The sequence below is a fragment of the Punica granatum genome, chromosome 8 (assembly GCF_007655135.1).
Source record: "Punica granatum isolate Tunisia-2019 chromosome 8, ASM765513v2, whole genome shotgun sequence".
In the NCBI taxonomy this organism is placed as follows: Eukaryota; Viridiplantae; Streptophyta; class Magnoliopsida; order Myrtales; family Lythraceae; genus Punica; species Punica granatum.
The window spans coordinates 1,892,135-1,919,773 of record NC_045134.1 but is presented as its reverse complement, the minus strand read 5'-3'; the positions used below and the strand labels follow the sequence as shown (position 1 = coordinate 1,919,773).

Sequence of the window (27,639 nt, the reverse complement as noted above, 5' to 3'; positions counted from 1 at the left end):
GTGAGAAGGAGAAAGAAGAGATGAAGAAAGTTCCTTACTCATCAGCTGTAGGAAGTTTAATGTATGCCATGGTCTGTACAAGGCCAGATATCGCTCATTCTATTGGTGTGGTTAGTCGTTTTCTCTCCAATCCGGGGAAAGAGCATTGGAATGCAGTTAAGTGGATCCTGAGGTATCTCAGAGGAACATCCAAGGTGTGTTTACACTTTGGCACTGGTAAGCCGGAGTTAGTAGGCTACACGGATGCGGATATGGCAGGAGATATCGATTCCCGGAAATCCACTTCGGGATACTTGATGACTTTTGCAGGGGGAGCTATCTCATGGCAATCAAGGCTTCAAAAGTGCATTGCTTTGTCTACAACGGAAGCCGAATACATTGCGGTGACCGAAGGTTGCAAGGAGATGTTGTGGTTGCAAAAGTTTTTGCAGGAGTTGAGCTTGAAGCAAGAAAGGTATGTTCTACACTGTGATAGTTAAAGCGCCATTCATCTTTGCAAGAATCCCACTTTCCATTCGAGGTCGAAGTATATCGATATCAAGTTTCATTGGATTAGAGATGTGTTGGAGTCCAAGCTGGTGAAGCTAGACAAAGTGCACACTGATGAGAATGAAGCTGATATGATGACAAAACCTCTCGCTAGGGAGAAACTTCATGTTTGCCGAAGTATAGCCGGTATGCTCGAAACCTCCAAATAGTCGGGAGGGGGAGTTTGTTGGGTATCCCTCCAATTTGGAGTATCCCTCCAATTTGGAGGAAGTTGGGCTCAAATTGTATTGGGTTTTTATCGGGTTTTAATAGGCCCAAGGACCCACTTTTGTTAGGGTTTATTTTTCAGCAAACTAGCTGAGGAATTGTAGCAGCAGATCAGCACAGAATAACAGAGAAGAACAGAGCAGAATTCGGATCAACAGGGACAGCGCGCAGCTGGAGAGCAAACCTCGATCGGGACGTCAAACGAACTCCGATTGGGACGAAATTTTGACAGCAGCTTCACAACACGTGGGGCTAAGTTCTAAACGGTCAGAATTTATATTCGAGCTCTGTAGGTGCTGTTTCAGCTGACTTTGTGAACCACCTGGTGTGGGTGACGAATTTAGTGTTTGGGTGATCCAAGAGAGTGTTTCTCTTGAGTTTTGGTGATCCAAGGGTTTACCCTTGATGAAAGACATTGTCTAACCTTCATTCATAGTGGATCGTTGATTCGGAGTTGGTCCCGTGGTTTTTCCCCACATCAGGGTTTTCCATGTAAAATTCTTGGTGTTCTTTTACTTTACTCCTTGTTGGTTGATTTGATTAGTTCATATCTCGATTACACCAGTAGGGGAGGAAGATTAATCGTTGCGTTATTATTTGATTGAGTACATCCCTTCCCAACAAGAAGTTGCGGTGAGTCAATTTCAATATATGTAATTTTGGAAAGTCCAATTATGGAGTCTGCTTGAGAAGCGAGCAGCAACTAATTGCTGTCAATGGCCAAGCACTTCCTAAGCTAAGATACGGAATAAATTTTCAAACTAATTCAAAGCTGCAATCAACCAATTCCGTCAATAATCCTCCTCAAATCCCCATCTGAAGGTTACACCTCTGCATTTTATCGAAGAGTTACTCGCAGAATATAAGAGGACTCAGGTCCCTAAACAAATCTAATGGCCAATCAATCAATTTGGGGTGCTCAATTAAGCCACTGATGATTTATCGATTAAGAGGATTTTACCTATATATGGAATTATTAATTTATCTAGACAATATCGGTGGACCTGCATCTAGCTAAAAGGTTTGCAATCCGTAGGATTTGTGAAATGATATCTTCCATATATGGTTGACATGATTGTAATTTGACTGACACACATCAAAGGTAACTTTTGTATCGATTGAGTTGCGGCAAGATTTCCCCTAGTAGACTATATTCATGCGTGGATTGATGTTATGATTTTTTTTTTCTGGCTGAATAATTGATGTTATAATCTTGGTCCCAGTATGTAGTCACACTTATATCATCAGATATAAACGGTCTTTCATTACAGAGTACATGTGTATATAAGAACATGGGATCATTGGAAGCAGTTGTCTTTTTACCAAAAACCTGCTATTTGTATATGGACTTATGAATAACGATCTTTAATTAATTTCCTGATTAGATCTATTAGAGCCCAGGCTCGTGGACCGTGGTACACACGCTTTAAAAAAGGTATGAATATATCATTATGTTTAGGAATTTTTACGTCATATATCTCATGATTTTACCATTTTTTCAAATTTATCGTATGCTTTGAAAACTACCCAAAAAGGCCTATAATTTACATCTTGTTCTAAATCTATAATGCCGTAAATTTGTCCGTCAATAAAACATAAGTGGGCTCCAATTCACATATGTACCCTAAATTAATGTTCTACCTAGTCAAATAAATTGCTAAACTTTAGATCCCCAAGTCCTAAAATCAAATTCTGCTAAACTAAAATTACTGCATAACCAAATCCATGCTCATCACATATCCCAAATACAAAAATTAAATTGCAAAGTCGAGAATTCGAATGAAAATAAAAACTTTTGGGGTCAAGGTCTGTACCGTCAAGTGCTCCTAAAGATTTACACGATACATTCACTTGGAAGGACAGTAGATCGTACTTTCAGCAATACAGTGCAACAATGACCCACACACCACCTCACAGGGACAGAGCAAAGGAGCCTCCGCCTTGATCACACCAAGATGTTATCGGCGCACGACGAAAGGAACATCTCGCGGAGTAGAGACAGTGAGTCAAGAGAGAAATGAGAGAGGCCGAGAACGAGGAGAGAAAGAGAGAGAAGAAAGGTGCTGGAGTTGCATAGAAAAGGGGTTTTAAACTTGCTGGAGTGGCTTGGAAGAATGGAAGGGAAGCGGTTTCATACGGCCTGCGGGTTCGTAGAATTATCCACGAACATATAGCATAATGATCGTGAGAATCATTAAACATTAATAAAACAAAAAATGAAACTTTTCAAAGAAACATATCAAAAAGGGACAGATCATTAATAAAACATATCGAGAACGCGTTTAAGCTTCTTTTTAATAAAGATAAACAGTAATATTAACCTGCCCCGAGAAGGTAAAGGTTGGACTGTAGCATATGATTGGACTTTTTCTAGGCAGACAGCGGACAGTCACTGTAGGGATGGCAAAAATGGACAGTCACCATCAGTGAGCATTCCTCACCTTTTTTAGGTGAAATCACAGTCCACGGCCGCTCTCTTTCTAGTTCCTAGCTCTTCTCGATCCATGGTTATTTTGGCACAGACTCAGCACGGCAAACAAGCACCGAATGGTACAAGCCGATCATGGAAAACAACCAACACAGCTGCCCCGTCATGGCCTCTGGAATCTGGTTCAGTTAAAACTACAGGAAATGCTGCAGTTCACAGTCGGGATTTTTGCTGCCCAGCTTTACCAACAATTAACACAAAATGAAACCGGCCTTGAACTATGGTTTAGGTGCAGAACCAAACCATTTACTTGTTACATCCCCAAACTAACTACTCCTAGCTTCTCTTTTACAGAAGAAGCATTTCGGGTGAATTTCCTCACCTCCTTCAAGAGAAACAGATCACAAGCCATGACTAACATAAAAACGTTTACCCTCCATAGAGACTACTAACAAAGTTAAACGTAGGCAGACGACTGAAATTCATCAGACAGAACATCAAACAAAAGTTCAATATATTTACTTAAAAGTAATGTAATGGATAGTCTGTCAGTGCTTAAGAAAGAGCACTCGCCCCCCGCTCCTAATATTTTCATTTGAAAAAGAAACAACCCCAAGCCATTGCTAAAATGATGCCATCTCAGTTCACTTTCACTTCTCCCTTGTTTCCTAGAAAGGCTTCAGTCAGAACCCTCTTGGACTGCAGGGAAGCCTTCAACAACTTCACAGCCTGCAAACGATCGAAAAGCCCACAATGTCACAATCTAATGCAAATCTGATAACAACGCGAATCAACTTGTTGAAGTCTCAATCACAGAAGCTAAGGAATGCTTTTCACACAGCAAACAGAACATCCAAAGTGGCCCGAATGAGACTCCGATGATTATAACGTATCAACTGATTGCACTATCCCGTTAATGCATGGCGGTGCAAGATCACTGCATCATGGACAGAGGAAACTAAAAGCAACTGTTCCTTAATTAAGACACGAGTCTTAACTTAGAAACGACTGGCTTCAATCTTTCTCAGGTATCTTGTCAGTTTACAAGGGGCCATTTGATTCATGATGTGGAATAATCATAAAATGAAGGGAAAGGAATTGGAAATGGATGACCAATTCCATCTCAAGCAGCAAATGCCAAGGCATAGAACAGATCATTTTAATATTGTTTCCTGATACAATTCTCCAAATATATATATATATATATATATATATATATTGTTTCCTGATACGTCATTCTACGAACCAAAAGGAACCCAAAATTGAAGCCATAAATTCTTCTCCTTAAAGCAGCCAAAACCATTGCAAGAAACTTACGCAAATTCTGGAGGAATTGGGTCATTCTCAGATGTAAAAAGGAATAGAAAAGAAATTTTTTCGATGTAGTAAAGGATAGAAACTTGAGCTTTTGAAAGAACACAATACCTCATTCACGCTAACGTTGATCTCCCTCTCCTCGTGGACACCAAGGTCCTTGATGTTGAATCTGGTGAGCAGAGAAATGCAAGATATCCTAGACATCGGTTTCTTGGTCAAGTCGTCCAACACCATGTACGTAACAACATCTTTCACATAACCGCCCTCGGTCGACCATTCCTGCATTGAAGGAGTAGCCTGTGCTTGAACTAGAGTGGCAGAACTTGTCATGGAATTGTAACACTTCGGGCATCTGGTACCATGAGTTTCTCTTACATACTCGAGGCAAGCGTTCCAACTCGTTCAAGAACACCTGCAGTACTTCTTGGTAGTTGAAGTAGAGGACGTGACCACAGGCAATGAGAGAAGATTCTGTGAGCCATAGCCAGGTGCTTTGGGCTCCAAGAGATTTCTTTTTAAGCTAGATCTGACGTATGTGTCATTAAGGTTCTCGATGCTTGAGTAAAGGTTCCCGATAGAGCCCACCATATCCTTCTCATTGATGAGTTGCGTGATTGTCCCGACGGGCAAAGCAAGAATGTAGAAGATGAAGTCCACGAATTCCTTCCCTGCCTCGGCAAAGAGCACTCAGTTGTTTTCCCGGTCTGCTAGAATCTTCAGCTTCACGCCGCCATCACTCGCTCCCTTTGTTCTATCACTGCAATAGGCAAAGGAATCAGTAGCAACCATTCATATCAAAAGAAACCACATTCTTAATCCACACACCATTTCCCATCGAAGAGTCAAAAGCACAAGAACGGGTAAAACTGGAATGAAGGTCACGAATGCCCAAGTTGCCGAGGATAGACCGGAAGCAATCACTTCCTCCTCTACATCTCCATGAAGAAATGCATTATTGACATCCATCTGATACATTTCCCATCCCCGAGCTTGAGCGACCGTCAATTAAACAAGGAACAGTAACCAGTTTAGCTATTGGAGCAAATGTCTCATGAAAGTCGATGCCCTCCGCTTGCGTAAAACCCTTAGCCACCAGTTGAGCTTTATACCTCTCGACGCCCCCATCTGCTCTCCCTTTCACTTTGTATACCCACTTGCAACATGTCTGCCTGGAGGTAAAGTCTCTATAGTCCAAGTCCCGTTAGACTCCAATGCCAGAATTTCATCTGCCATAGCCTCTCTCCATCGTGGATTGCTGACTGCTTCCTGGTAAGACTGAGGTTCCTTGTCCAAATCAATTGAGTATTGAGTGGGCTGTCCACCACCAAAGTAATTCGGCCTAGTCGAGCCCTCATTCTGTAGCCCAGACTCGTTGCTCTGCCCAGGCTGTCCTCCACCAGCCTTCACCGCAAAAGGAGCTGCTTCAGGAGCCTTCTCCTTTGATAGAGTAATCCCCTTCTGCTGCTCCTCACTCACCACTGTATTGTACTCTTTGTTCAAGCTTTGAATTGGTTCAATGCTCAGGATCGTAGAACAAATGATCATGGTTTCCTGTTGTGCCACAATCTTTGCTGCCACCCTGCAATTGCAGTTAAGCGTCTCGAGATAATTCTCAAGCTTATCCCACAACGTCTTCATCTTCAAATATAAATATCTCGATCGGTCCCAGAGCATCAACGCTCTGATACCATCATAAATTTGGAGTAACCAACCTCAAAGACTTCATTGATACAGAAAAGTATATGTAGGCCATCGTGCCTTTACAGAGAAGGAAGCTAATAAAATCTATGGGATCCTATACTAATAATTAGACTGACTTCCTAATCTATGGAACTAAACATGGAAACAAACAAATCATACAAAATTATATTCCGTCATAGGCTACACATTGTCCCCTTCCCGAGGAGGCTATACGCGATTGCTGTAGCAACTGGTTCGGTTATGATATGAAGTACATTGAGACCGGCTGTCAGGGCAGCATCTCGAACAGCAGTTATCTGAGAGCGGCTGAAGGAAGCAGGGACAGCGAGAACTGCATTCTTGATGGTCAAGCCAGCGTGGGCATCCACCATCTCCCACATCCTTGAAAGGATCATAGATGAGATTTCTCTGAGATTAAGCTGCTTCTCTTTGCCCTTATAGTTTACAGCTATGAGTTGTATGCCGCCAGGACCAGTGACGATCTTATAGCCAAAATCAATACCGGCCCCATGCCTCCTGTCTCAACAATTCTTTCCAGCTCCTTCATCTTCTCTTCAAACTCATCCACCTCCCGAAGCTGGTTCTCATCCGACCATTCAATAGCTCGGTCAAAAGCACGCTGGATCATCCTCTTTGCTGCCGGTGATATATCGGGACAAATCGTGTTATCCTCAAGTGCGTTCTTCATGCTGTAAACATAGGTCTCCAACGCATTCCTGGCCACAACCTTCAGCCTGTACTCATTATCCTCGGCCCTGTACTTCTTTCCATCCAGAATCATCCTTTCGACCTCTTCCCTGGACAATGTGCTTCTTTCATCGATAACACTAAGCTCAGCCTTATTACCGGTTGTCTTCTCCTCCATCGAGACATACAAGAAACCATCAGCATGGATGCTGAAGCGGGCAGTAATCTGAGGAATACCCTTAGGTGCAGGCGGAATCCCCGACAGCTCAAACGTCCCAAGCAGGTTGTTATCTCTGGTTCTCACTCTCTCACCCTCATAAACTGAGATGGTGAAACATTCTTGGTTGTCTGAGCTAGTCGAGAGGACCTGCTCCTTGGATGTGGGGATTGGGGTGTTCCTCAGTATCACAATGGTCATCGCGCCTTCAGCACTTCCTAGACCGAGAGAAAATGGAGTCACGTCTAAGAGCAGCAAGTCCTGGACCTTCTCATTAACCTCTCGGCTCAATATCGCAGCTTGAACGGCTGCTCCATAAACAACAGCCTCATCGGGGTTAATGCTCTTGCAGAGCTCCTTCCTGTCGAAGAATTCCCAAAGCAGTTGCTGCACCTTAGGAATCCTAGTGGACCCACCAACAAGGACCACATCATTGACACGGCTCTTGTCCATCTTAGCATCCCTCAAGCACTTCTCGACAAGCTCCATACATTTCTTGAAGAGATCCATGTTGAGCTCCTCGAACTTTTTGCGCGTTATCATGGAATGGAAATCTACATCCATGTGCAAAGCATCAATTTGTATTGTAGCCGTAGTATTAGAGGAGAGAGTCCTCTTCGCAGACTCACAGGCAGTCCCCAATCTCCTGAGAGCTCGGGGGTTCCCACTGATGTCCTTCTTGTACTTCCTCCTGAACTCTTGGATAAAATGGTACAGTATTCTGTTATCGAAGTCTTCACCTCCGATATGAGTATCCCCTGCAGTAGCCTTAACCTCAAAGATACCCGACTCGATGCTCAGGATAGACGCATCAAAAGTGCCGCCGCCGAGGTCAAAAACCAACACGTTCCTCTCCCTGACAAAATTCCTCCTCTTGTCAAGGCCATAAGCAATGGCAGCAGCCGTTGGTTCACTTACAACACGTACAGTATTGAGACCAGCGATCTGTCCGGCATATTTAGTAGCCTGTCTCTGAAAGATGTTGAAGCATGCGGGAACAGTGATGACTGCATCTTTAACAGCGGTGCCTAGATGAGCCTCCGCAAGTTCCAGCATTCTTGCAATGATCATAGACAAGATTTCCTCCGGAAAAAGCAGCTTCTCTTCACCCTTGTAGTTGACAACAATCACAGCTCTGTCACCGGTACCAGCAACAACCTTGAAAGGCCAGAGCTTCGCGTCTGTTTGGACAGAGACATCGCTGAATCTTTTACCGATCAGCAGCTTTGCCCCTGTAGACAGAACATCTGGATGATCCTCTCATTCTCACAGTTGCCCCACTCTTTTTTCTCTAAGGAGAAGCTTCCCCTTATTCGCGGTTCATTCGTATTATATTTGTGATGATATTCATACAACATTGCTTATTGAAAAAAAATTTATGCTGACAGAACATTGGTCTAGTCAATTAAAATAAAACATTCCGGCTAATAGAAACTACGGGAAAATGTTGGTGATAAATCTTCACTGGATGGTCAAGATGAAATCCGGGCCATCAACTCCATTGGAAGAGAACAAGTAATCTGAGGAAGTGCGAAAAGGAAACAGATAGGTCTTTACCAAAAACCGTGTTGGTCGGGTTCATTGCGACTTGGTTCTTGGCAGCATCACCAATGAGCCTTCGGGTGTCAGTGAAAGCGACATAGGACGGCGTCCTCTTGTTACCTTGATCGTTGGGGATGATCTCCACTTGACCATCTCGCCACACTGCCACGCTCGAGTGAGTGGTTCCGAGGTCAATACCTACCACCGGTCCATCGAACACTAGTGCCATTGATGTTGTATGTATTCCTGTCCACGCTCTCAGAAGAGGCTCTCTATTCTTTTGCGCTGGACTGTATGAGACGCAGAACAGAACAAAGGTTTAACACTTCTGACTTTGGGTTGTGCCAATCATGTTCGTATTTGATTAATGTTTCTTTCAAAAGTCAAAGTCTTCTAGTTAATTAAAAATTTAAGGTACGACAAAAGAAAACATAGAGAATGGAATTTAAGGAACTATTGACTCCTGAAATGGTGGATCTCATGGGTAGATAGTAGACACTATCAAAAAATTTAAAAGAAAAAAAAATGTGAAGATAAATAAATAAATTGAATGGCCAAAGTAAAATTAGGGCAGACTTTTTTTTCTCGAAAAATAATGAGATTGTTTAATTACTTTAAAACGGTGTACAAATGTTCAAGAAAACGAAGATTACATGAACAAGTGATGCCCAAGGCAAATTAGAAAAGATAATATAGGCAAAATATACGAATCAGATAAACACAATTAAAATCATAAGTACCGTTAAAAACGCCCGACCCGGGTTAAAACCAGGAAGATAGCATAGACCCGTATAAATTTCAGTTATCTAATGCGGATATTTTGTGCAAATCGCACAATAAAAGTAAAACATAGAGCTCTTGAGACGTACTCGGGTGTAAGGGCTCATTGGAGGGGCAGACATTATATGATGAATCTAGGTATATTTACATGATACCTCTTGATTAAGAGTCGTGGATTCAGCTCTATTCAACTCAGGATCCTTCGATTGACTTTAGGATAACGTGGAATTTTAGGTATGAATTATGCTGAGCACGTTAGGGCTTAACTGGAGAGTTCAATTTGTACCCTCTTTTTTTTTTTTTTTTTTGGCTCAAAGAGTTCGACTTGTGCCTGAGAATACGGTAAATTAGTTCTTGAATCTTTTATTCATACACAATGTTGTCACTGAAATTGTGTTCCGTAATCCTTAAATTTTAAAATCTCAAAAGCTTTAGAGGGGATGGCTCATGCATTGCAACGATCAACTCTTACAATAAAATATATATGTTTTTTTTGGGTTGAACAATAGAACAAGAATTAGTTTTGAATAGTATGTAAACTCTTGTCATGATCGCCCTGTATCTGTATGTTCTAGAATTAAAACATAACTTTTTTTTGGGGGGGATAAGTGGTAAAATTATAACATCACTTTGGTGAAAACATGAAGTACGAGTTTTTTTTTCTGCAACAAGTACAAACACAGATAAAAACTAGAAACTTTAAATTTTAAAATCTCAAAAGCATTGTTTATGATTTTAGAAATGGAGTTACATTTTATACCGGCTAATGGTCAGTAGACTCGGTACATTGTCCCGATTGGTTTTAACAACAATATATATGTTAGTTCCATGTAGCATATTCACCTTTCTTCGTAACTAGTCGTAGAGCTCTTACGTTGCACGAAATAGTTCTATCAATATGAAAAAAAATTATAATTAAAAATTGAAAAAAAAAATTTATTGAAAATCACAAGTGAAACAAAAGAATAAAATAAATAAATAATTTCAAATTTAACAGTAGACGATCTTATTTTATGATAACTTACATATAGAGATAGTAATACCTTTCGAATGACGATACTCACATCACTAATATTAAAAAAAATATGATAAAAAGCAAAAAAAAAAAGATTCTTAGAGAATCAAAAGTGAAACAAAACAAAATAAAACAAACAAACAAAAAATGACCTTCATTAATGAGAATAATTCGGGATACAAGGATAGTCGTACAAACATAGAGAACCAAATTCTATAGAATCAAATTCGTGACTAAAGTGACAAACGAGACCATTCTCTAATAGTGAATAAATATGTATATTATTCTTTTATTTACAGAAACTATTTCCACATTTTTTACCAAAATTATTAATACATTTGTTAAAAAGAACTTGGGCAAACTGCACCATTCCCAAATTGCTTTAAATTTGTTGAGTAGGCAGTTGATACGGTCAATAAAAGATGCAGGGCAATTATAAAAAGAACAAAAACATAGAACATAAAATAAAAAAACCAGCGATATGGAGAGCAATTCCTTTTTGACCACGACATGAAGAGTAATTCGACTAAACATATATATTGCAAATCCTGAAGCAAGTTTCACAAAATGACTTTCACTTACCGCACCAATAATATCCCCAATCGATCCAAAATTTGAAAAAGAAAGAAGAAAATCAAAATGTGACGGAACCTAAGCGAACATCCTTAAACCCAACACCCCAACATCTCCGTGACTTTACATCCTCCTCACTTAGTCGACCTCCTCAATCTTGGGGCCAGCACCGCTGCTACCAGAGGGAGGAGCATCCTCGTCCATGCCTCCACCAGCGTCGGAACCAGCACCCTGGTACATCTTGGCGATGATGGGGTTGCAGATGCTCTCCAACTCCTTCATCTTGTCTTCAAACTCGTCGGCCTCTGCGAGCTGGTTCCCATCCAACCATTGGATGGCCTGGTCGATCGCGTCCTCGATCTTCTTCTTGTCGGCAGCAGACAGCTTGGCGCTTATCTTGTCATCCTTGATGGTGTTCCTCATGTTGTAGGCATAGTTCTCGAGGGCGTTCTTGGCCTCAACCTTCTTCTTGTGCTCCTCGTCCTCTGACTTGTACTTCTCGGCCTCCTGCACCATCTTCTCAATCTCCTCCTTCGACAGCCTACCCTTGTCATTGGTGATGGTGATCTTGTTCTTCTGCCCTGTCGTCTTGTCCTCGGCCGAGACATTCAAGATACCATTGGCATCAATATCAAAGCAGACAGTAATCTGAGGAACACCCCTTGGCGCAGGGGGAATACCGGAGAGCTCAAACTTGCCGAGCAAGTTGTTGTCCCTCGTCCTTGCTCTCTCACCCTCGTAGACCTGGATGAGGACACCAGGCTGGTTGTCTGAGTAGGTCGAGAAGACCTGCTCCTTCTTGGTGGGGATAGTGGTGTTCCTCGGGATGAGGACTGTCATCACACCTCCAGCAGTCTCTAGACCGAGGGACAGCGGGGTGACATCCAAAAGCAGCAAGTCCTGGACCTTCTCGTTGCCCTCTCCACTCAAGATCGCAGCCTGAACAGCAGCTCCATAGGCCACGGCCTCATCAGGGTTAATGCTCTTGCACAGCTCCTTGCCATTGAAAAAATCCTGCAACAGCTGCTGCACCTTGGGAATCCTAGTCGAACCACCAACAAGCACGACATCATGGACAGTGCTCTTGTCCATCTTAGCATCCCTCAAACACTTCTCGACAGGCTCCATGCACTTCCTGAACAGGTCCATATTGAGCTCCTCGAACCTCGCACGAGTAATCGTTGTGTAGAAGTCAACACCCTCGTACAGCGAATCAATCTCAATGGTAGTCTGAGCAGTAGACGAGAGGGTCCTCTTCGCCCTCTCACAGGCTGTCCTCAATCTCCTGAGAGCCCTCGGGTTTCCACTGATGTCCTTCTTGTGCTTCCTCTTGAACTCCTGCACGAAGTGGTTCACCATCCTGTTGTCAAAGTCCTCACCTCCAAGGTGAGTGTCCCCAGCGGTTGCCTTCACCTCGAAGATACCTTCCTCGATGGTCAGCAGAGACACATCAAAGGTACCACCGCCAAGGTCAAAGATCAACACATTCTTCTCACCAACGCTGGTGGCCTTCTTGTCAAGACCATAGGCAATAGCTGCAGCGGTGGGTTCATTGATGATGCGCATCACGTTCAGACCAGCAATCACTCCAGCATCCTTAGTGGCCTGCCTTTGGGAGTCATTGAAGTAGGCAGGAACCGTGACAACAGCGTTCTTCACAGTCGTGCCGAGGTAAGCTTCAGCAATCTCACGCATCTTGATGAGAACCATGGAAGAGATCTCCTCAGCAGCAAACTGCTTCTCCTCACCCTTGTAGTTGACAACAATCATGGGCTTGTCACCAGGACCAGCAATGACCTTGAATGGCCATAGCTTCATATCACCCTGAACCGAGGAGTCACTGAACCTTCTACCAATCAACCGCTTAGCATCTGTCATTAAACACAAACATATATAATGAGACGCCGTTCCGCTTAATTCATTTGCGCTTTCTGCTCATCCAAGGAAAACATATATAGACCCACCGATTTTCCATTGAAAACCATCCAGAAACACAGCCCATATTCTAAACACAGTTACCAGACTAAAAAGATATAACTTTTTCAGCTCAATCTATCACATATATTTCCTAAAGATCATATTTTTCTTAAAAATTTTGAAGATTAAATTAATATGGAAACCATGAGCAACAAACAAATCAATCTCGATGTACAACAAGCAGCATCTCAGATTAACGAGAACTCAGATCTGATAGGACCATTAGGATTTCGAGCTCGAAGCGACCGAACAGGGCTAAATCAAAGCCGGAAACAACAATTTGAAGGGGAAAAAAACGAGGAGGAGCAGCAGATCTCACCGAAGACAGTGTTGATCGGGTTCATGGCGACCTGGTTCTTCGCGGCATCACCAATGAGCCTCTCGGTATCGGTGAAGGCTACGTAGGACGGCGTCGTCCTGTTTCCCTGATCATTGGCGATGATCTCAACACGGTCATGCTGCCAGACACCGACGCACGAGTACGTCGTGCCGAGATCGATCCCGATCGCAGGACCCTCGCCCTTTCCGGCCATTACAGATCAGAGAAATCTACCGATGACAACAAACGAACGTATAAGGAATCGGAGAAAAAGAAAATTCGAAGAAAACAATGGAGGCTGCTTTGCTAGGGTTAGATGGATCTTGGAGTGTTGGGAGAAGTGAAGAAAGTTCATATATATAGGCTTTGCGGCCAGAGGGGTTCGGGTTCCAGAAGGTTCGATGGGGACGACTAGAGCCGTTGGATGGGATCGTGCGGACGGCAGGAGTCGGTTGAGATATAAGAGGAGGAGAATGAAACTCCGAAAAGTTCCTCTCCTGCGCTTTGGTTGGTTGGTTTGGTCCTTCCGGACTGTTCCTCATCTTTGAATTGAACTCTTTTCAATCAATTTTGGGTTGAAAATTTTGAATTCCATTCCACCTCCAAATTTGATTTAAATCTCTCAAATATATAGTTTAGCCCATGAAAATATTTTGTATCTGATTTTACGATGAGCGGTGTATAATATTTACACGACCTCTAAATTAGCGGACGTTCAATCTTAATAAACACAGGAAGAGATACTGCATGCATTTCAGAAACTAATCTACTATGTTAAGAGGGCGTTTAGCACGAGAGAATCTAAGTAGATTCACAATAATGCTACATTAAATCACATGGGTTTACAACATTTTTGTATTTGATTACATTATATTATTTTATTATTATTAGCAATCTTGATTACCATGGTAATGCATATTACCACTAAAGTGATAATATGGATAGCCACCATGAGGTATCGAGCAAATTCCAACCTTGGTGCAAGTTTCATCTAGGGGTGGAAGTGAAACTGAACTAACCCAAGAACCAACCCAACCCGACATAATCATCCCCGAAACCCAAAAAACCAATTGCAAATTCGGCGGTTCAAGTCCCTGTTATTGGTTCTCGGGTCAGCCACCGAACCAACACGACTAGCCGACGGGGACCCAAATCAACCCGAAATTAAGAGAGAAAAAAAAAATTCACTTCATGTTCAGTCATAAACCCTAATTCAAATGATATTGATTCTTTTCTCAAGTGAAAGAGTGATTCTTTTGTAGAATGAATGAGCTATTTTTGTTTGTTTACTCGTGGACCTCTGGATGTTGTGTTGATAGTCAACCTTTTATTTGGTTTTGTTTTATCCTTTCCCACTTATTTCGAGGAACCGATCCAAATAACCCAAACCACTAACAGTCGAGTTTTCTACTTGAGTTAGTCCTCTTGGGTGTGTAATTCCCAGACCCAAACCAACCCGGAAAAAGTCTGTGCACTGACCCGAAAAATTGAAAAACCCAAACCGTTTCCACCCCTAGTTCCAATGCTTCTATTAAACATTATCAGTATTTTATTCGATGGTAATCTAAATTGGTGGTAATCTAAATTGGTGGTAATTTAAATTGTCAATAATAGTTTTTGATAATATACCAAATGCCAGCTAAAACAAGTAACTCAGCAATAGTTTAACTAGTTTGGAGCTACTAGAATTCAATGAGCAAGTCGTAGTGACCTGGTGATAGAACGTGCCATACGATTATCAGATCATAGTGTTATGGAACCACATTCACATTATGATCGACTAAAGATCCGACCAAACGCACTCTCTTAACCCAAAATCGAGATCATCCCAAGTCGAGTTTGGGCTATGATGGGCCCAAAAGGATGCTCAGCCCATTGTTGAGCTCCTTTTTTTTTTTTTGGGAGAAATAATTTCGTTTCATTTCAGATCATTAAACGCGGCCGAGCAAATGCGAAAACAAATGTTCTCGAAGGGCCACGTCGGCCATGAGACCATGCCTACCAGACAACACCAGAACAACACAGGCCTCACCATTCTTTAGTAGTTGGCCTTGGGAGATTTTCCTTTCAGTCTTTTGGTATCTCTAATCCTCATTGTGGCGTCGGCTAACCGGGTACCAAAGTAGAGAAGGTACTAATTCAAGGATCAAGACTATCATGCATTAAACAAGGAAACGGACAAGTACAAAATAACACCAACTAATAATAAAGTTCAGATCTTGACATCAGAATATCAGAAGAAAAAAGCATCAAACATATTAACCTTGTTTAAAGGTCCAAGACAACAACCTGACAACAACGCTATGAGTTAAAAAGAAGACACCAATATTAATGATATCACCATCACCTCCAGCGCAATGCATAACTAATAGTAGAAACTAACGATGTTCCATGACGTACTGTTTTCGATTCCATGAGTTCAAACTTCTATTCTTAAGATAGTAAAGAGGGAAGCACAGACCATGAGAAATAATCGACTGCGCATCTCTTTCTCACACCAAGGCCTCCTCCAGGTCAACGAACCCCCGCTCGGTCCAAGTGGAGGGGCGGAGGCAGACGCGGACCTCGTGCTCTTCTGGCCCCTCGTGATGCTTTGGGACTAAGATCTCGAGCGTGGACCCCATCTCATCACGATAGGCTTCAAGCTTGGCGTCCTCGAGGATGCGGGTGGGCAGGGGAATTTCCCTAATAAATTCCCCAGGAGGGCAGTGCTCTGGTGTTGGATCTGTTAGCTTAAATGTCCTATCATGCCTCTTAATGAATGGCATGCACGAATTACTAACACAAGATATCTTCACGATCCCATGAGAGTGGGTGTTCCTCCAAGTGACTTTCACCCTCTGAAGATCGACAAAGGGCAGACTCACAATGATCAGGAACCCTTGGTCATCCTCGTAGATTGCTTTTGCTGCAGTGACAGGGCCATGAACATTCTTCATGACCCCGCTGAAATCATTTGACCATTGAGGCCCGATGGAATTGATCTTTAGGTCCAGAGCCCTGTCGGAGTGGGAACTGTTCGATGAGCAGAACTCATCGGGTCCACGAGGGAAGAAATCTTTCTTCCTCTTGTTGGAGACAGGGGAGACATCCACCACATCGCCATTGCTATTGTCGGATGGCTGTGTGGAGAGGTTTAAGGCACATCCATTGAGCAGCTTCCGAGGGTGGTGGCTTGTGTTGCTCTTCTGAGGGGGCTGCAGCCTTTCGAGCTCCAATTCAGTGTTCGAGACATTCCTCCACGAGCTGAAATCGCTGGCCTCGAGTGGGATAGAGAAGTTCATATCTCGGCCAGTCAGATCAGCCCATCTGCTCCTCTCTTCCTCGTCAAGACTGGCAAGATTCGGAGTGCGAACGATTTCGATCCCGTGAAGGCACTGTGGATTGGAAAGGCCGCGGTAGTGCTTCCTTTGCATCCTGTGAGATCGGACAAAACCTCTGTCCACGCTAAAAGGAAAAGGCCGTTCCCCTTGCCGAGAGTGCCCATTCATATAGCTCCTCAGCTGCATCTTCCCTAGTGCATTTTCAGGCCTTTCCTTGAACACCCACATGTAGATATTCTCCATATCATGCTGAACCAAGAAGGCATCCAGCTGCAAGTCCGATTTCTCATATCCAGACACGCCATTACTATCCTGAATTACTTTGGACTTCGACTTCTCGTTTAATACGGGCCTGAAGTAAAAACTGAAGAAAAACCAGGCACCCCAGACACTGTCGAGACGCTTGGTGCTCTTCCGCACTGCTTTTGGCATAGTAATAGTGGTCTCAGTTTCATAAACTTGAGGTCCTAGTCCAACATCTAAGATGTCATAGGGGTCATTCCAAGTCAGGTGAGGTGGACTAGGCCTACATGACAATGGGAGATTGATGTCAGGTGGTCCAGAATGGATGATCGAGCGGTTGAGCTCTCTCTCCAATTCATCATGCGAAAGAAACCCAGAATCCATGGACAAAAGGGTTGATGGATGATGATTCTCCATTGAGAGCGCAGTGACCGGAGCCTCTCCCATTATTTCCTACTTCTCTCAGGTGGATGCACTTCTAAGTCGCTAGTTAGAGCCCAAATCTGATGGACATCCTCTCAATCCACTTATTCAGTTGGAACAGACAGATCTCACACGCAGAACGATTCGTCAATCCACAAACCCGCAGAGTCCCCTCAAAAGCACAGTAGTAAACGGAGCCCACAAGAATCCAACAAGAAGGTACCCGAATAAATCATCCATCACATTCAACGAGTATCCAGCAGTTGACATTCCTATCCTCGGCCAATCACCACCCTGAGAAAAGCAATCGAGTCTTACAGATATCAAGCAATATTCACTCCCATCAGACAGATACAAAAGATAGTCTAGATATTGCAATACAGATGCTGCGGTTTAACGATTCAAAAGAAGCCGCAGAATACTCCGCTCGGAAGAAGATCAGTTTCATAAACGACTACGAGATCTTAATATAAAAAATAAAAAAATTCAGATTTCTGCTGGATAAGGATAAATCATCAAAATTTCCCTTCTCCGATCAGTTGGGACGACTTCAGATAGATGCAAGTTATCAAATTTACGATCACAATCAACAAAAATCGAGAAAACCCAGCGGGGATTAGCCCTACCTTACCTCTTCCCTGTTCTCTCTGGGCCGCCAAACAGGGGGAAAAGCCCTAATTCCACGAACCCTAGAATCACCGAACAGTTCCAAACCCAGACAAATCTGATATCACAGATTCAAACCAACAAGAGCCCAATATATATTCCACCGCATGGAATATCCAAAAGTCCAATCAGATATTCAAAGATTATTACCTGTAAAGCAAGCTCCGGAATCCGCATCAACAGCAAGAACCAGGACCGATCCGCATCGTCAGGAAAAAAGAAAAAACAAGAACCGGGGCGGCCCCTCAATCAATCAAACGGCGTTATGCAGAAGCCGAGGAGGCGATGGCGGTGGCGGCGGTAGGCGAATGTGGAGAACAGACAGCGAGTGGGAGAGTGCAAAAAGGAAGGGAGGGAAGGACTGGAAGGGCTTCCATAATCAAACCCTAGTTGTAGAAAGCAACGGCCAATCATCTCTCTCCTTCACACAGAGACAGCCCATTTCCTTTCCGCTGCTGCTTTCTTCACCGCTCGGAGTGGTTGATGATGAGATGAGTGATAATGAAAAGCGCATTTCACCTTTTTGTAGTGATGCCACGATAATCGCCCATTTTCCCCCCCATCCCTTCTTCCCCCTCTGCTTTCCTAGTTTTTTACTTTTCTTTTCTTCCCTCTGTGTCTGCTCTCAGACAGAACAAAAAAAAAAAAAAAAAACAGTTTTCTTTTCGTTTTCTGTTTGGTTTGGCCGAAGGTAAAAAGAATCCGCGAGAGAAAATGACAGAAATTGATAAAGAAATTTTTGGAGAAAAAAGAAAGAGGAAATAATTCAAAGTACAAGTTGAGGTATCTTTTGTCCTGTATTGGGTTATTATGGACCATTATTTTGTAAGTTTGTTTCATATTATTTCATTAATATTACTATATTAGCTTTCGGCCGAGTCAAACGGGGTATACTCAGCTATCGCGGGTGCTGGATTGCCCTTGGCAAGAACGAGGTGCTCCAAGTGGATTTGGAATCCTTACACTGCAAATTAAATTCATTTATACAAATCGCAGTTTAATAATTATACTATTGTCGATGAATAATTTCATTAATAAGTGAGAACCCTCTACAATTATTTTATACGTCCCTTGATGAACTATTGACCATATTCTAGCTACCATATTGAAAATAAACTTATCCTTCTAGCTCAATAGCCAATTTCCTAAAATATATATATATATATACATATATTAAGTTATTATTTCATTTATTTATAATGAATTGAGGACTGCGGATTCTGCCATCTTGTCCAGACAAAATGTTTCTTGCATTATTGGGACGGAACAGCTGGAATTTTAGAAAAAAAAAAATTGTACGACAAAAGGAAAAAAATAGTAACTTTTGTATATTTTTGGTTTTGGGAAGTGACCATAATTAGTAATAACGATGATAAACAAATGCGTTGCTTATAAAAATATATAAGTTAATCCAATTATCACACCGGCACGAAATTTGAGCACATTTTAAAGATCGCGATCAATAATAACTTGCTATCATACATCTACCAACCTATCTGATGAACGACTTTTGTGCACTATGGAATGGTAAATTTATTGCCAATCAGTTCTAACGATTAAAATGAATAAATAAATAATAAATATATGTAGGCATTGGAAGCTACAATAATGTTTATTTAAAAACTGCAATAATGTACCCAGCTAGGCATTCTTCCAATTTTCTTATGTTGGGTTTATGTACAACATAATAAAATATAAAATTTAGCTGGTTGTTGGGTGACGTATCCACTTTTTACTTGCAAATCCATTATAATAATGTCTTAAAATCGTATAAGTGCGCTGTAATATCGCAAAAGCGTGTCATAATTTAGCTCAGCACTACTTTATGCATCGAGACCATATGCAGTCTTACTAGGAAAATGACCACTTATGCATTAAAAATCGCATTTGATATCCAGTTTTGGCACGTATATCTTAGTTATCCAAAAAGAATCGCAAAATCCAAATTAAGACAAAAAAAAAACACGAGGCGTTATCAACGGGAGGTCGGGAAACTTATATTTGATGAACTGTTACTAGATAGTCTAAGAATGAGTGAAACTGGGATAAAGGATAATCGCCCAATTTGACAATTCTCTAATTTTTTTCTAACAACCCTAATTCCTTTGAATTTGAATCTTTTTAAAATTTATTTATGTGAAATCAATAATAGTTGATTCAATCGATTCGGCATTTATTCTCCTTAAATAAAGTATTGGATTCGAGTCTTCCTCGATTAGGAAAACTTTACCTTTTAGTGGGCGACCTGACTCAAACTGAATTAGTCATGCCTCATTGAATTTCTGAATATCATGGTACATATTGAAAAAATTCATTTATGTAAATATAAATACCACAAAATAGAACTAAAATAACCAAAAAAAGTACGTAATTTTAAAATTATATATGCACTGAGTATAGTTTAATCTTTCTTTCTTACATGTGAAGTTATTTTAAGTCCTTATTGTCGGCACCTTTATTGAAGATGAATCGTAAAGTTAGATACTTAACGAAAAAATATTGCAAATTCAAGTGCAGCGAACGATTACGAATGACTGTAGTTTAGTGCATACCGATTCAATAATCCGGATATCTGTCTACATACAATGGTGCCATTACACAACAAATTGACTGATTGAAAAAGCGGTGATAGATTTGGTTAATTATCCAAAATCAAGTGAGAAAATGGTTGCACCGTCACCGCAACTATTGGTCCTCTTTTCAAGAAGGGTGGGGGGAAACGTGCGTTGAACTATTATAACAAACTGATTAAAATAATATTAATATTTGGACTCTCTTATCTTATCAAATAATGTCCCCCTGAGACATCGCCGCCCGTTGCATGCAGTGCGAAAGGCATCACCCGAGGGAGGTCGCACCTTCTCAAGTCATGAGTGGACGATCCATGGATCTCGGACGCCATTGGCTGCAACTCAACACATGTCAAGCCACCATGTTTAACATAGTCAAACATTTTGAACATCAAACCCCCCGAGTTTTTTATTCTTTTTTCCCTCTACTTACTATCGCGCATGCCCTTGTTCGTAATTGGCCTTTATTGGTACTTGAAACCATTAAAATTCATGAGAAGTATCTCGTGATTATTTAGATAGATAGGATCGAGCGAAAATTCAAACAAAGATAAATTTTAATTAAATTGATTGAGGATATCTCACAATTTTATTAAAAGATATTTTTTCGATTGTAAGAGAAATTTATATGTTTAATATAATAAAATATAAATTTTAATAATTAATAATTGAATATGATGGTCTCACTAAATATAAAATCTAAAAATTTCTTATTTATCATATGATGATATATGTCACTGTACTATCCTCCTCCGACAATGGAAACATAATTTTAATCACGTCTTTGCGTTCCTTGTGTTGCGTTTTGTCAATGGGGAAGTTGGGGTCATTCTTGGCCGGCTGCTTAGCTGCTTTTCCATCCGAGAAAAATACATCGCACATGGGTTTATTTATTTCCAGGGATACTATCATCATCATTGCATTTAACGTTTAATTTAATTTAATATAAAAAGATAGTAGTCCCGTGACTAACCATTTTTTTTTTCCAAAGAGTATATGTTCACGCTATCTGCTTATCCATATGTTGCGACGTTGTTAAGGTTTCATCAATATGTCGGCCGCATATAACTTAATTATAAGTTACTGAAATCATTAGAGATATGCGTGTCTGGTCGAATGAACGGAAGCCCGTGAGATCACCTGGAACTATTGAAAAAACTAGTCGAATGATAAGGAGGGCAAGTCAACTTCTAATAACGTACAAAATAAGTTGGCTGATTAAAGATTGCTTGTACTGATAAAACACGTGCCTAGGTAAAACATATATCTTTTGTCTTATCCAAAATAACGTTGTTAATCTAAGAGGTCACCTTAATTGGCCTTTCCACAACTTTAAAACCGCTTATACTTGGTTTGGAAATGTCACTGCTGAAATATAAGTGCTGAATTATAACTATTAAAAAAGAAGTGTTGATTTTAGAATAAGTAAAAGCGTTTGGGAGGTAACAATTGAAAACTATTGAAAATAAAAAAAAAGTAATTATTAATACTTAGAATATTATAAGTAGAAGCGAATTTTATAAGCACCTATTAACCTGTTTGAAAAAATTATATTTGCAACCACAATTTCGACTAAAATCACAGTTTTAACAACTTTTACCAAACACCAAATCTGCTTAGGATTATAAACAAAAGTGATTACGAAACATCCCACCGCACTATCCAAACGAACTCTCAATTAAAAAGATTGCAATCTATTATAAGTATTTAAAATAGGCTTCTTGAGCTTTTGCGATGAGGAGCTTTCGTTTGTCTGATGTGAGTCTGCTACATAGAATTTTCGAGCAATTCTTCAACTCTTAATTGAGTGTATTTTCATTATCCTGTTTAATTTTAATAACCCATCGGAAGTAACTACTAAAAAAATTAAAGAATGCAAGAGATGAGTATGAGTTTATTAGTATTGTAGTGGTAGAAATATAATTATCGTGTCAATTGTCTTGTGTTCAAAACTTTCCATTAAACTTTCTTATTTTTATTATGCTTTTTTTCATATTTTATTTTAAAAAAACTTTTTTAATGTGGACTCGATATCATTAATTTTATCTACGTGGTAATTTATCAGTGGTCGCAAATTAAACTTATTTAAAAACTTAAAGAAAAATGAGAAATTAAAATAAATTAAATGAATTAAACTTTTAAAAAATAATGTCGAGGGGTTGGATGATCGCCGAGAGGGGGATCAGATCAAGGACTCCCCCTTCTGAGCCCTGCAAAGTGACACATATATTATATGTCCAATATGTTAACTTTTAAGATAAAAGTTACTAATATGTAACTCCTATATTACAACATGTATAAATTGTCATATTTTTATAATATCGATACGCAAAATATGTATTTTTTAATATAACTATTCATATGGGAAGTTGTATTGGATTTAGTATTATGCCGTATATTGTTTCTGAATAAATTTCAATGAAAAATAAATAAAACTATCTATAGAGACAAATAAATTTAAAAGTTTTTATTAAAAAAAGAATACTATATGCAAATAATAAATCCATACTCTTGATCAATATTACATCTATTATAGATAATACTATATATAAGCTATAAACATTAAAAAAAATAGAAACATAAAGATTTTATTTATTTATTTAAGACAAATTTTAAAAAAATCACGAACGTTCGCTACACGCGGACCTAAAGTCTAATTTTCAATTAACTGCAAAAGCAAATAAAGCAGGAAAAGTACAAGGTGAATGACGCAAATCATCATATTATGAATTCAAAATTTTATCAAAATATTACATTGCTCATCATAAGGAAATTCTCAATCAACTCGAATTCTGCATTGTCAAGTCTGGCATTACCTTGCATTTTGAAATCTTATGATCGATCCACATCCCGCAACTTTTATCACGATCTTATCAATGTGTCGTGGTGGACCTAGACAGCTCGCATGAAGTTGAATTAATCGAAACTTTTGTAATTTCTTGTCCTATTCTTGCAACTCCAGTGCGCGAATTGTCAACAATCAAATTTGAGTGAATGTAATGGTTGACACTCAAAACTTCAGGGTGCAGAATATAATTTACTAATTATTATCCGACCCACAACAACACGGCATGAAAATTCGCTCCACCCAGCGGTGCGAGGAAATGGACCTGGCGTACGTAGGCCCAGATTCAAACGCGTGGGCCCAGCCCACTTGTGGGCCGGGCCGACCACGGTCTTGTCTCCTGGGCTTACATACAACAGGTGAATGTGAAAACACGTTTTCCCCTTTGACGCGCCGAGTCCAACAGGTCCTCATCCGTCCATCCTTCTGAATCCAACGGCTGAGAGAGCACGAATCGAACATTCTGGAACTCAGCTCCTCCAGATCTGGTCCTTCATTAACCCCTGCTGCAGCCTCTCTCCGCCTCCACTCACTCTCCCGTCTCAATCTACAAACCCTAGCTCTCTCCCGCCTCCCCTCTCTCTTCTCCCGTGAAATTTCTCTCAGATCGCAATGGCCGGAAAGGGAGAGGGACCGGCAATCGGCATCGACCTCGGAACCACGTACTCGTGCGTCGGAGTGTGGCAGCATGACCGTGTCGAGATCATCGCCAACGACCAGGGTAACAGGACGACGCCGTCCTATGTCGCCTTCACCGACAGCGAGAGGCTGATAGGCGATGCCGCTAAGAACCAGGTCGCCATGAACCCGATCAACACCGTCTTTGGTAAGCTCTCCAGCTCTGGATTTGTTTTGTTCGATTCGTAAGTGTTTGAAAGGCTAGTTCTTTGTTAGATCTGTGTCCGAATGGTCTGCTGCCTCGGTTTATATGCTGATGAGTTGATATCTAGTCCAGTGTTTTAGTTGTATGTGTATAAAGGTTTGTGCTAAGATCTTATATGTGGGGTGGTGGTGTATATCTAGATCAAGGTCTTCACTTCCTAAGTAGTGCTGGAGATCCTTTTATGATTTAGCCTTGTTTGCTCGATCTGCGTTTGGGGTTGATTTTTATTGTATTACTGTTGGTACGATGCGCTGGATGTTTGCAACCTCGTCATAAGATGGTTGGTTTGGACCACTAATCGCGGGCAGATATTCTAGGGATGTCAGAAATTGCAATATGGCTGTAAAAATATAAGCTATGAGTGGTGTCTATGTACTTCTGTTATTGTTTTCCTCCTGGCTGATTATTTTTATGTTTGAATACTATCGACAGATGCTAAGCGGTTGATTGGAAGAAGATTCAGTGACTCCTCAGTTCAGGGTGATATGAAGCTATGGCCTTTCAAGGTCATTGCTGGTCCTGGTGACAAGCCCATGATTGTTGTCAACTACAAGGGTGAGGAGAAACAATTTGCTGCTGAGGAGATCTCTTCCATGGTTCTCATCAAGATGCGTGAGATTGCTGAAGCTTACCTCGGCACGACTGTGAAGAATGCTGTTGTCACGGTTCCTGCTTACTTCAATGACTCCCAGAGGCAGGCCACCAAGGATGCCGGGGTCATCGCTGGTCTGAACGTGATGCGCATCATCAATGAACCCACCGCTGCGGCCATTGCCTATGGTCTTGACAAGAAGGCCACCAGCGTCGGTGAGAAGAATGTGTTGATCTTTGACCTTGGTGGTGGTACCTTTGATGTGTCTCTGCTGACCATCGAGGAAGGTATCTTCGAGGTGAAGGCAACCGCTGGGGACACTCACCTTGGAGGTGAGGACTTTGACAACAGGATGGTTAACCACTTCGTACAGGAATTTAAGAGGAAGCACAAGAAGGACATAAGTGGAAACCCGAGGGCTCTCAGGAGATTGAGGACAGCCTGTGAGAGGGCGAAGAGGACTCTCTCGTCCACTGCCCAGACTACCATCGAGATTGATTCTCTGTACGAGGGTGTTGACTTCTACTCAACAATTACCCGTGCGAGGTTTGAGGAGCTCAACATGGACCTGTTCAGGAAGTGTATGGAGCCTGTTGAGAAGTGTTTGAGAGACGCTAAGATGGACAAGAGCACCATCCATGATGTGGTGCTTGTTGGTGGTTCCACTAGGATTCCCAAGGTGCAGCAGCTGTTGCAGGACTTCTTCAATGGTAAGGAGCTCTGCAAGAGCATTAACCCTGACGAGGCCGTGGCCTATGGAGCTGCTGTTCAGGCGGCGATCTTGAGTGGAGAGGGCAATGAGAAGGTCCAGGACTTGCTTCTTTTGGATGTCACCCCACTGTCCCTCGGTCTAGAGACTGCTGGAGGTGTGATGACCGTCCTGATCCCAAGGAACACCACTATCCCCACCAAGAAGGAGCAGGTCTTCTCCACCTACTCAGACAACCAGCCCGGTGTCCTCATCCAGGTCTATGAGGGTGAGAGAGCGAGGACAAGGGACAACAACCTGCTTGGCAAGTTTGAGCTCTCCGGCATTCCTCCAGCTCCTAGGGGTGTTCCCCAGATTACAGTTTGCTTCGATATCGATGCCAACGGTATCCTGAACGTCTCGGCCGAGGACAAGACGACAGGGCAGAAGAACAAGATCACAATTACCAATGACAAGGGAAGGCTGTCGAAGGAGGAGATCGAGAAGATGGTGCAGGAGGCCGAGAAGTACAAGGCTGAGGACGAGGAGCACAAGAAGAAGGTCGATGCCAAGAACGCCCTCGAGAACTATGCCTACAACATGAGGAACACCATCAAGGATGACAAGATAAGCGCCAAGCTGTCTGCTGCCGACAAGAAGAAGATTGAGGATGCGATCGACCAGGCCATCCAATGGCTGGACGGGAACCAGCTTGCAGAGGCTGACGAGTTTGAAGACAAGATGAAGGAGTTGGAGAGCATCTGCAATCCTATCATTGCCAAGATGTACCAGGGTGCTGGCCCAGACATGGGCGGTGGCATGGATGAGGATGCTCCTCCTTCTGGCAGCAGCGGTGCAGGCCCCAAGATTGAGGAGGTCGACTAAGTAAGAGGTTGAGCTGAATTGGAACGAGACTGGGAGATGCTGTTATTGTTTTTTTAGGCTATCAAGGTTTAAGTAGGGAATGTGCTGTTTTTATTTTTTTGGGATACTTGGTTATGTTTGAATTTTGGAACGTTATACCTGCCGATCTCAGGTAGGTTAAATCATCGGATGATTTCACGTTATTTTTTTTTCTTTCGGGATGAAGTTACGATGATGCTTATGCAATCATTTGAAGTAAGTTTTTCATTTCATTATTGTGTGTTAGTCGCTTAGCCGAAGCTCCTTTAAGTGGGACCATCCCATGATATTGGGGTTTGTTTAGGATTATAAATGGCAAGCACGAGTGGGCGGGCTTACTCTGCCATAGTCGACAGCCCACTGAAGATGAATCATTCCCCCCCCCCAAATAGACAGTGATGCCCAGGTATGGGCCCACTTGTGTTAGAGAGCAACCACTTTGACGGACGGAAGTTATTGGGGCAGGCAGCTCCTGTGGCTGGGATGGGGTCAAAATCGATCGACTCGAGCAGCCGCCTTTTGCAAATTGCTGACGAAGTTATAGTTTGACCCAACTCCTTGCCGTCTCCCTCTGTCGATTTCACATTAATCTTTGTCGCTTTGGTTCTTGGTATAGATCCATTTCACATTAATCTTTTCACTTTGGTTCTTGGCATGGGTCAGGACGATATTCAGATCAATATTTCTGCATAGCTGTACCGTGGGTAATATCATTTTTTTAAAATATTAGGCTGCATTTGGTTTGGGAGTTGAATTTTGATTTTAATTGGTTGATTTTGATTTTAATTGGATTGTAATGATTGTAGTATTGAATTATGAGAAAAAGTGTGAAAAAGTAATGAATAGTTATGAGAATTTAATATTAAAAATTAAATTGAGTATAATGGAGTTGTATGTAGATTTATGTATGTGATCCACCTTTTTGACTTTGAAGAGTTGATTTTTGTTGTGTAGTGAGTAGAGTTAAAGTTAGAGTTAAAATCTTAAAATCAGATCCTGAAAATAAACGGAGCATTATATTCTCTATTTTGCATTTTCTATGATTGAAGAACTGAGGTAGAAAGAAGTATCTTAAAAGAACTGACGAATGTATTTTACGTCATGTTTATAGCATATAATAATTAATAAGTGCTTCTTATGGTAATGGCTGAAAGAAAATACTAAAAATGAGAATCTTCCTCTTCTGCCCAT

The 27,639-nt window shown here is 41.5% G+C and overlaps 4 protein-coding genes across 4 annotated transcripts; 1 reads left to right on the top strand and 3 right to left on the bottom strand.

Moving 5' to 3' along the window:
• Positions 1 to 6,240: 6,240 nt before the first annotated feature.
• LOC116187289 (heat shock cognate 70 kDa protein-like) lies at positions 6,241 to 8,903 on the bottom strand. The gene is made up of 2 exons (XM_031515943.1): positions 8,664 to 8,903; positions 6,241 to 8,338 (listed from the first exon to the last, which is right to left on the bottom strand). Exons 1-2 carry the CDS (start codon positions 8,875 to 8,877, stop codon positions 6,651 to 6,653), a joined length of 1,902 nt encoding a protein of 633 aa, XP_031371803.1. The 5' UTR covers positions 8,878 to 8,903; the 3' UTR covers positions 6,241 to 6,650.
• Positions 8,904 to 10,925: 2,022 nt separating this feature from the next.
• Positions 10,926 to 13,654, bottom strand: LOC116187063 (heat shock cognate 70 kDa protein 2). Its single transcript, XM_031515650.1, has 2 exons — positions 13,313 to 13,654; positions 10,926 to 12,887 (listed from the first exon to the last, which is right to left on the bottom strand). The coding sequence occupies exons 1-2, from the start codon at positions 13,524 to 13,526 to the stop codon at positions 11,155 to 11,157; spliced, it is 1,947 nt and encodes a 648-aa protein (XP_031371510.1). The 5' UTR covers positions 13,527 to 13,654; the 3' UTR covers positions 10,926 to 11,154.
• Positions 13,655 to 15,450: 1,796 nt separating this feature from the next.
• LOC116187062 lies at positions 15,451 to 18,551 on the bottom strand. The gene is made up of 2 exons (XM_031515648.1): positions 18,118 to 18,551; positions 15,451 to 17,595 (listed from the first exon to the last, which is right to left on the bottom strand). The coding sequence occupies exon 2, from the start codon at positions 17,323 to 17,325 to the stop codon at positions 15,805 to 15,807; it is 1,521 nt and encodes a 506-aa protein (XP_031371508.1). The 5' UTR covers positions 17,326 to 17,595; positions 18,118 to 18,551; the 3' UTR covers positions 15,451 to 15,804.
• A 5,339-nt stretch (positions 18,552 to 23,890) lies between these two features.
• On the top strand, positions 23,891 to 26,668 carry LOC116187061 (probable mediator of RNA polymerase II transcription subunit 37c). Its single transcript, XM_031515647.1, has 2 exons — positions 23,891 to 24,208; positions 24,698 to 26,668. Exons 1-2 carry the CDS (start codon positions 23,995 to 23,997, stop codon positions 26,428 to 26,430), a joined length of 1,947 nt encoding a protein of 648 aa, XP_031371507.1. The 5' UTR covers positions 23,891 to 23,994; the 3' UTR covers positions 26,431 to 26,668.
• The last annotated feature ends 971 nt before the right edge of the window (positions 26,669 to 27,639 follow it).

Excerpts from the sequence above, each read along its gene's own strand:
- LOC116187289 (XM_031515943.1), bottom strand. The coding sequence starts at position 8,877 with ATGGCACTAGTGTTCGATGGACCGGTGGTAGGTATTGACCTCGGAACC. Across the intron at positions 8,339-8,663 it reads CCCGACCAACACGGTTTTTG|GGGCAAAGCTGCTGATCGGT; the intron begins GTAAAGACCTAT and ends TTCTGTCTACAG.
- LOC116187063 (XM_031515650.1), bottom strand. The coding sequence starts at position 13,526 with ATGGCCGGAAAGGGCGAGGGTCCTGCGATCGGGATCGATCTCGGCACG. Across the intron at positions 12,888-13,312 it reads CCCGATCAACACTGTCTTCG|ATGCTAAGCGGTTGATTGGT; the intron begins GTGAGATCTGCT and ends GTTTAATGACAG.
- LOC116187062 (XM_031515648.1), bottom strand. The coding sequence starts at position 17,325 with ATGGGAGAGGCTCCGGTCACTGCGCTCTCAATGGAGAATCATCATCCA.
- LOC116187061 (XM_031515647.1), top strand. The coding sequence starts at position 23,995 with ATGGCCGGAAAGGGAGAGGGACCGGCAATCGGCATCGACCTCGGAACC. Across the intron at positions 24,209-24,697 it reads CCCGATCAACACCGTCTTTG|ATGCTAAGCGGTTGATTGGA; the intron begins GTAAGCTCTCCA and ends TACTATCGACAG.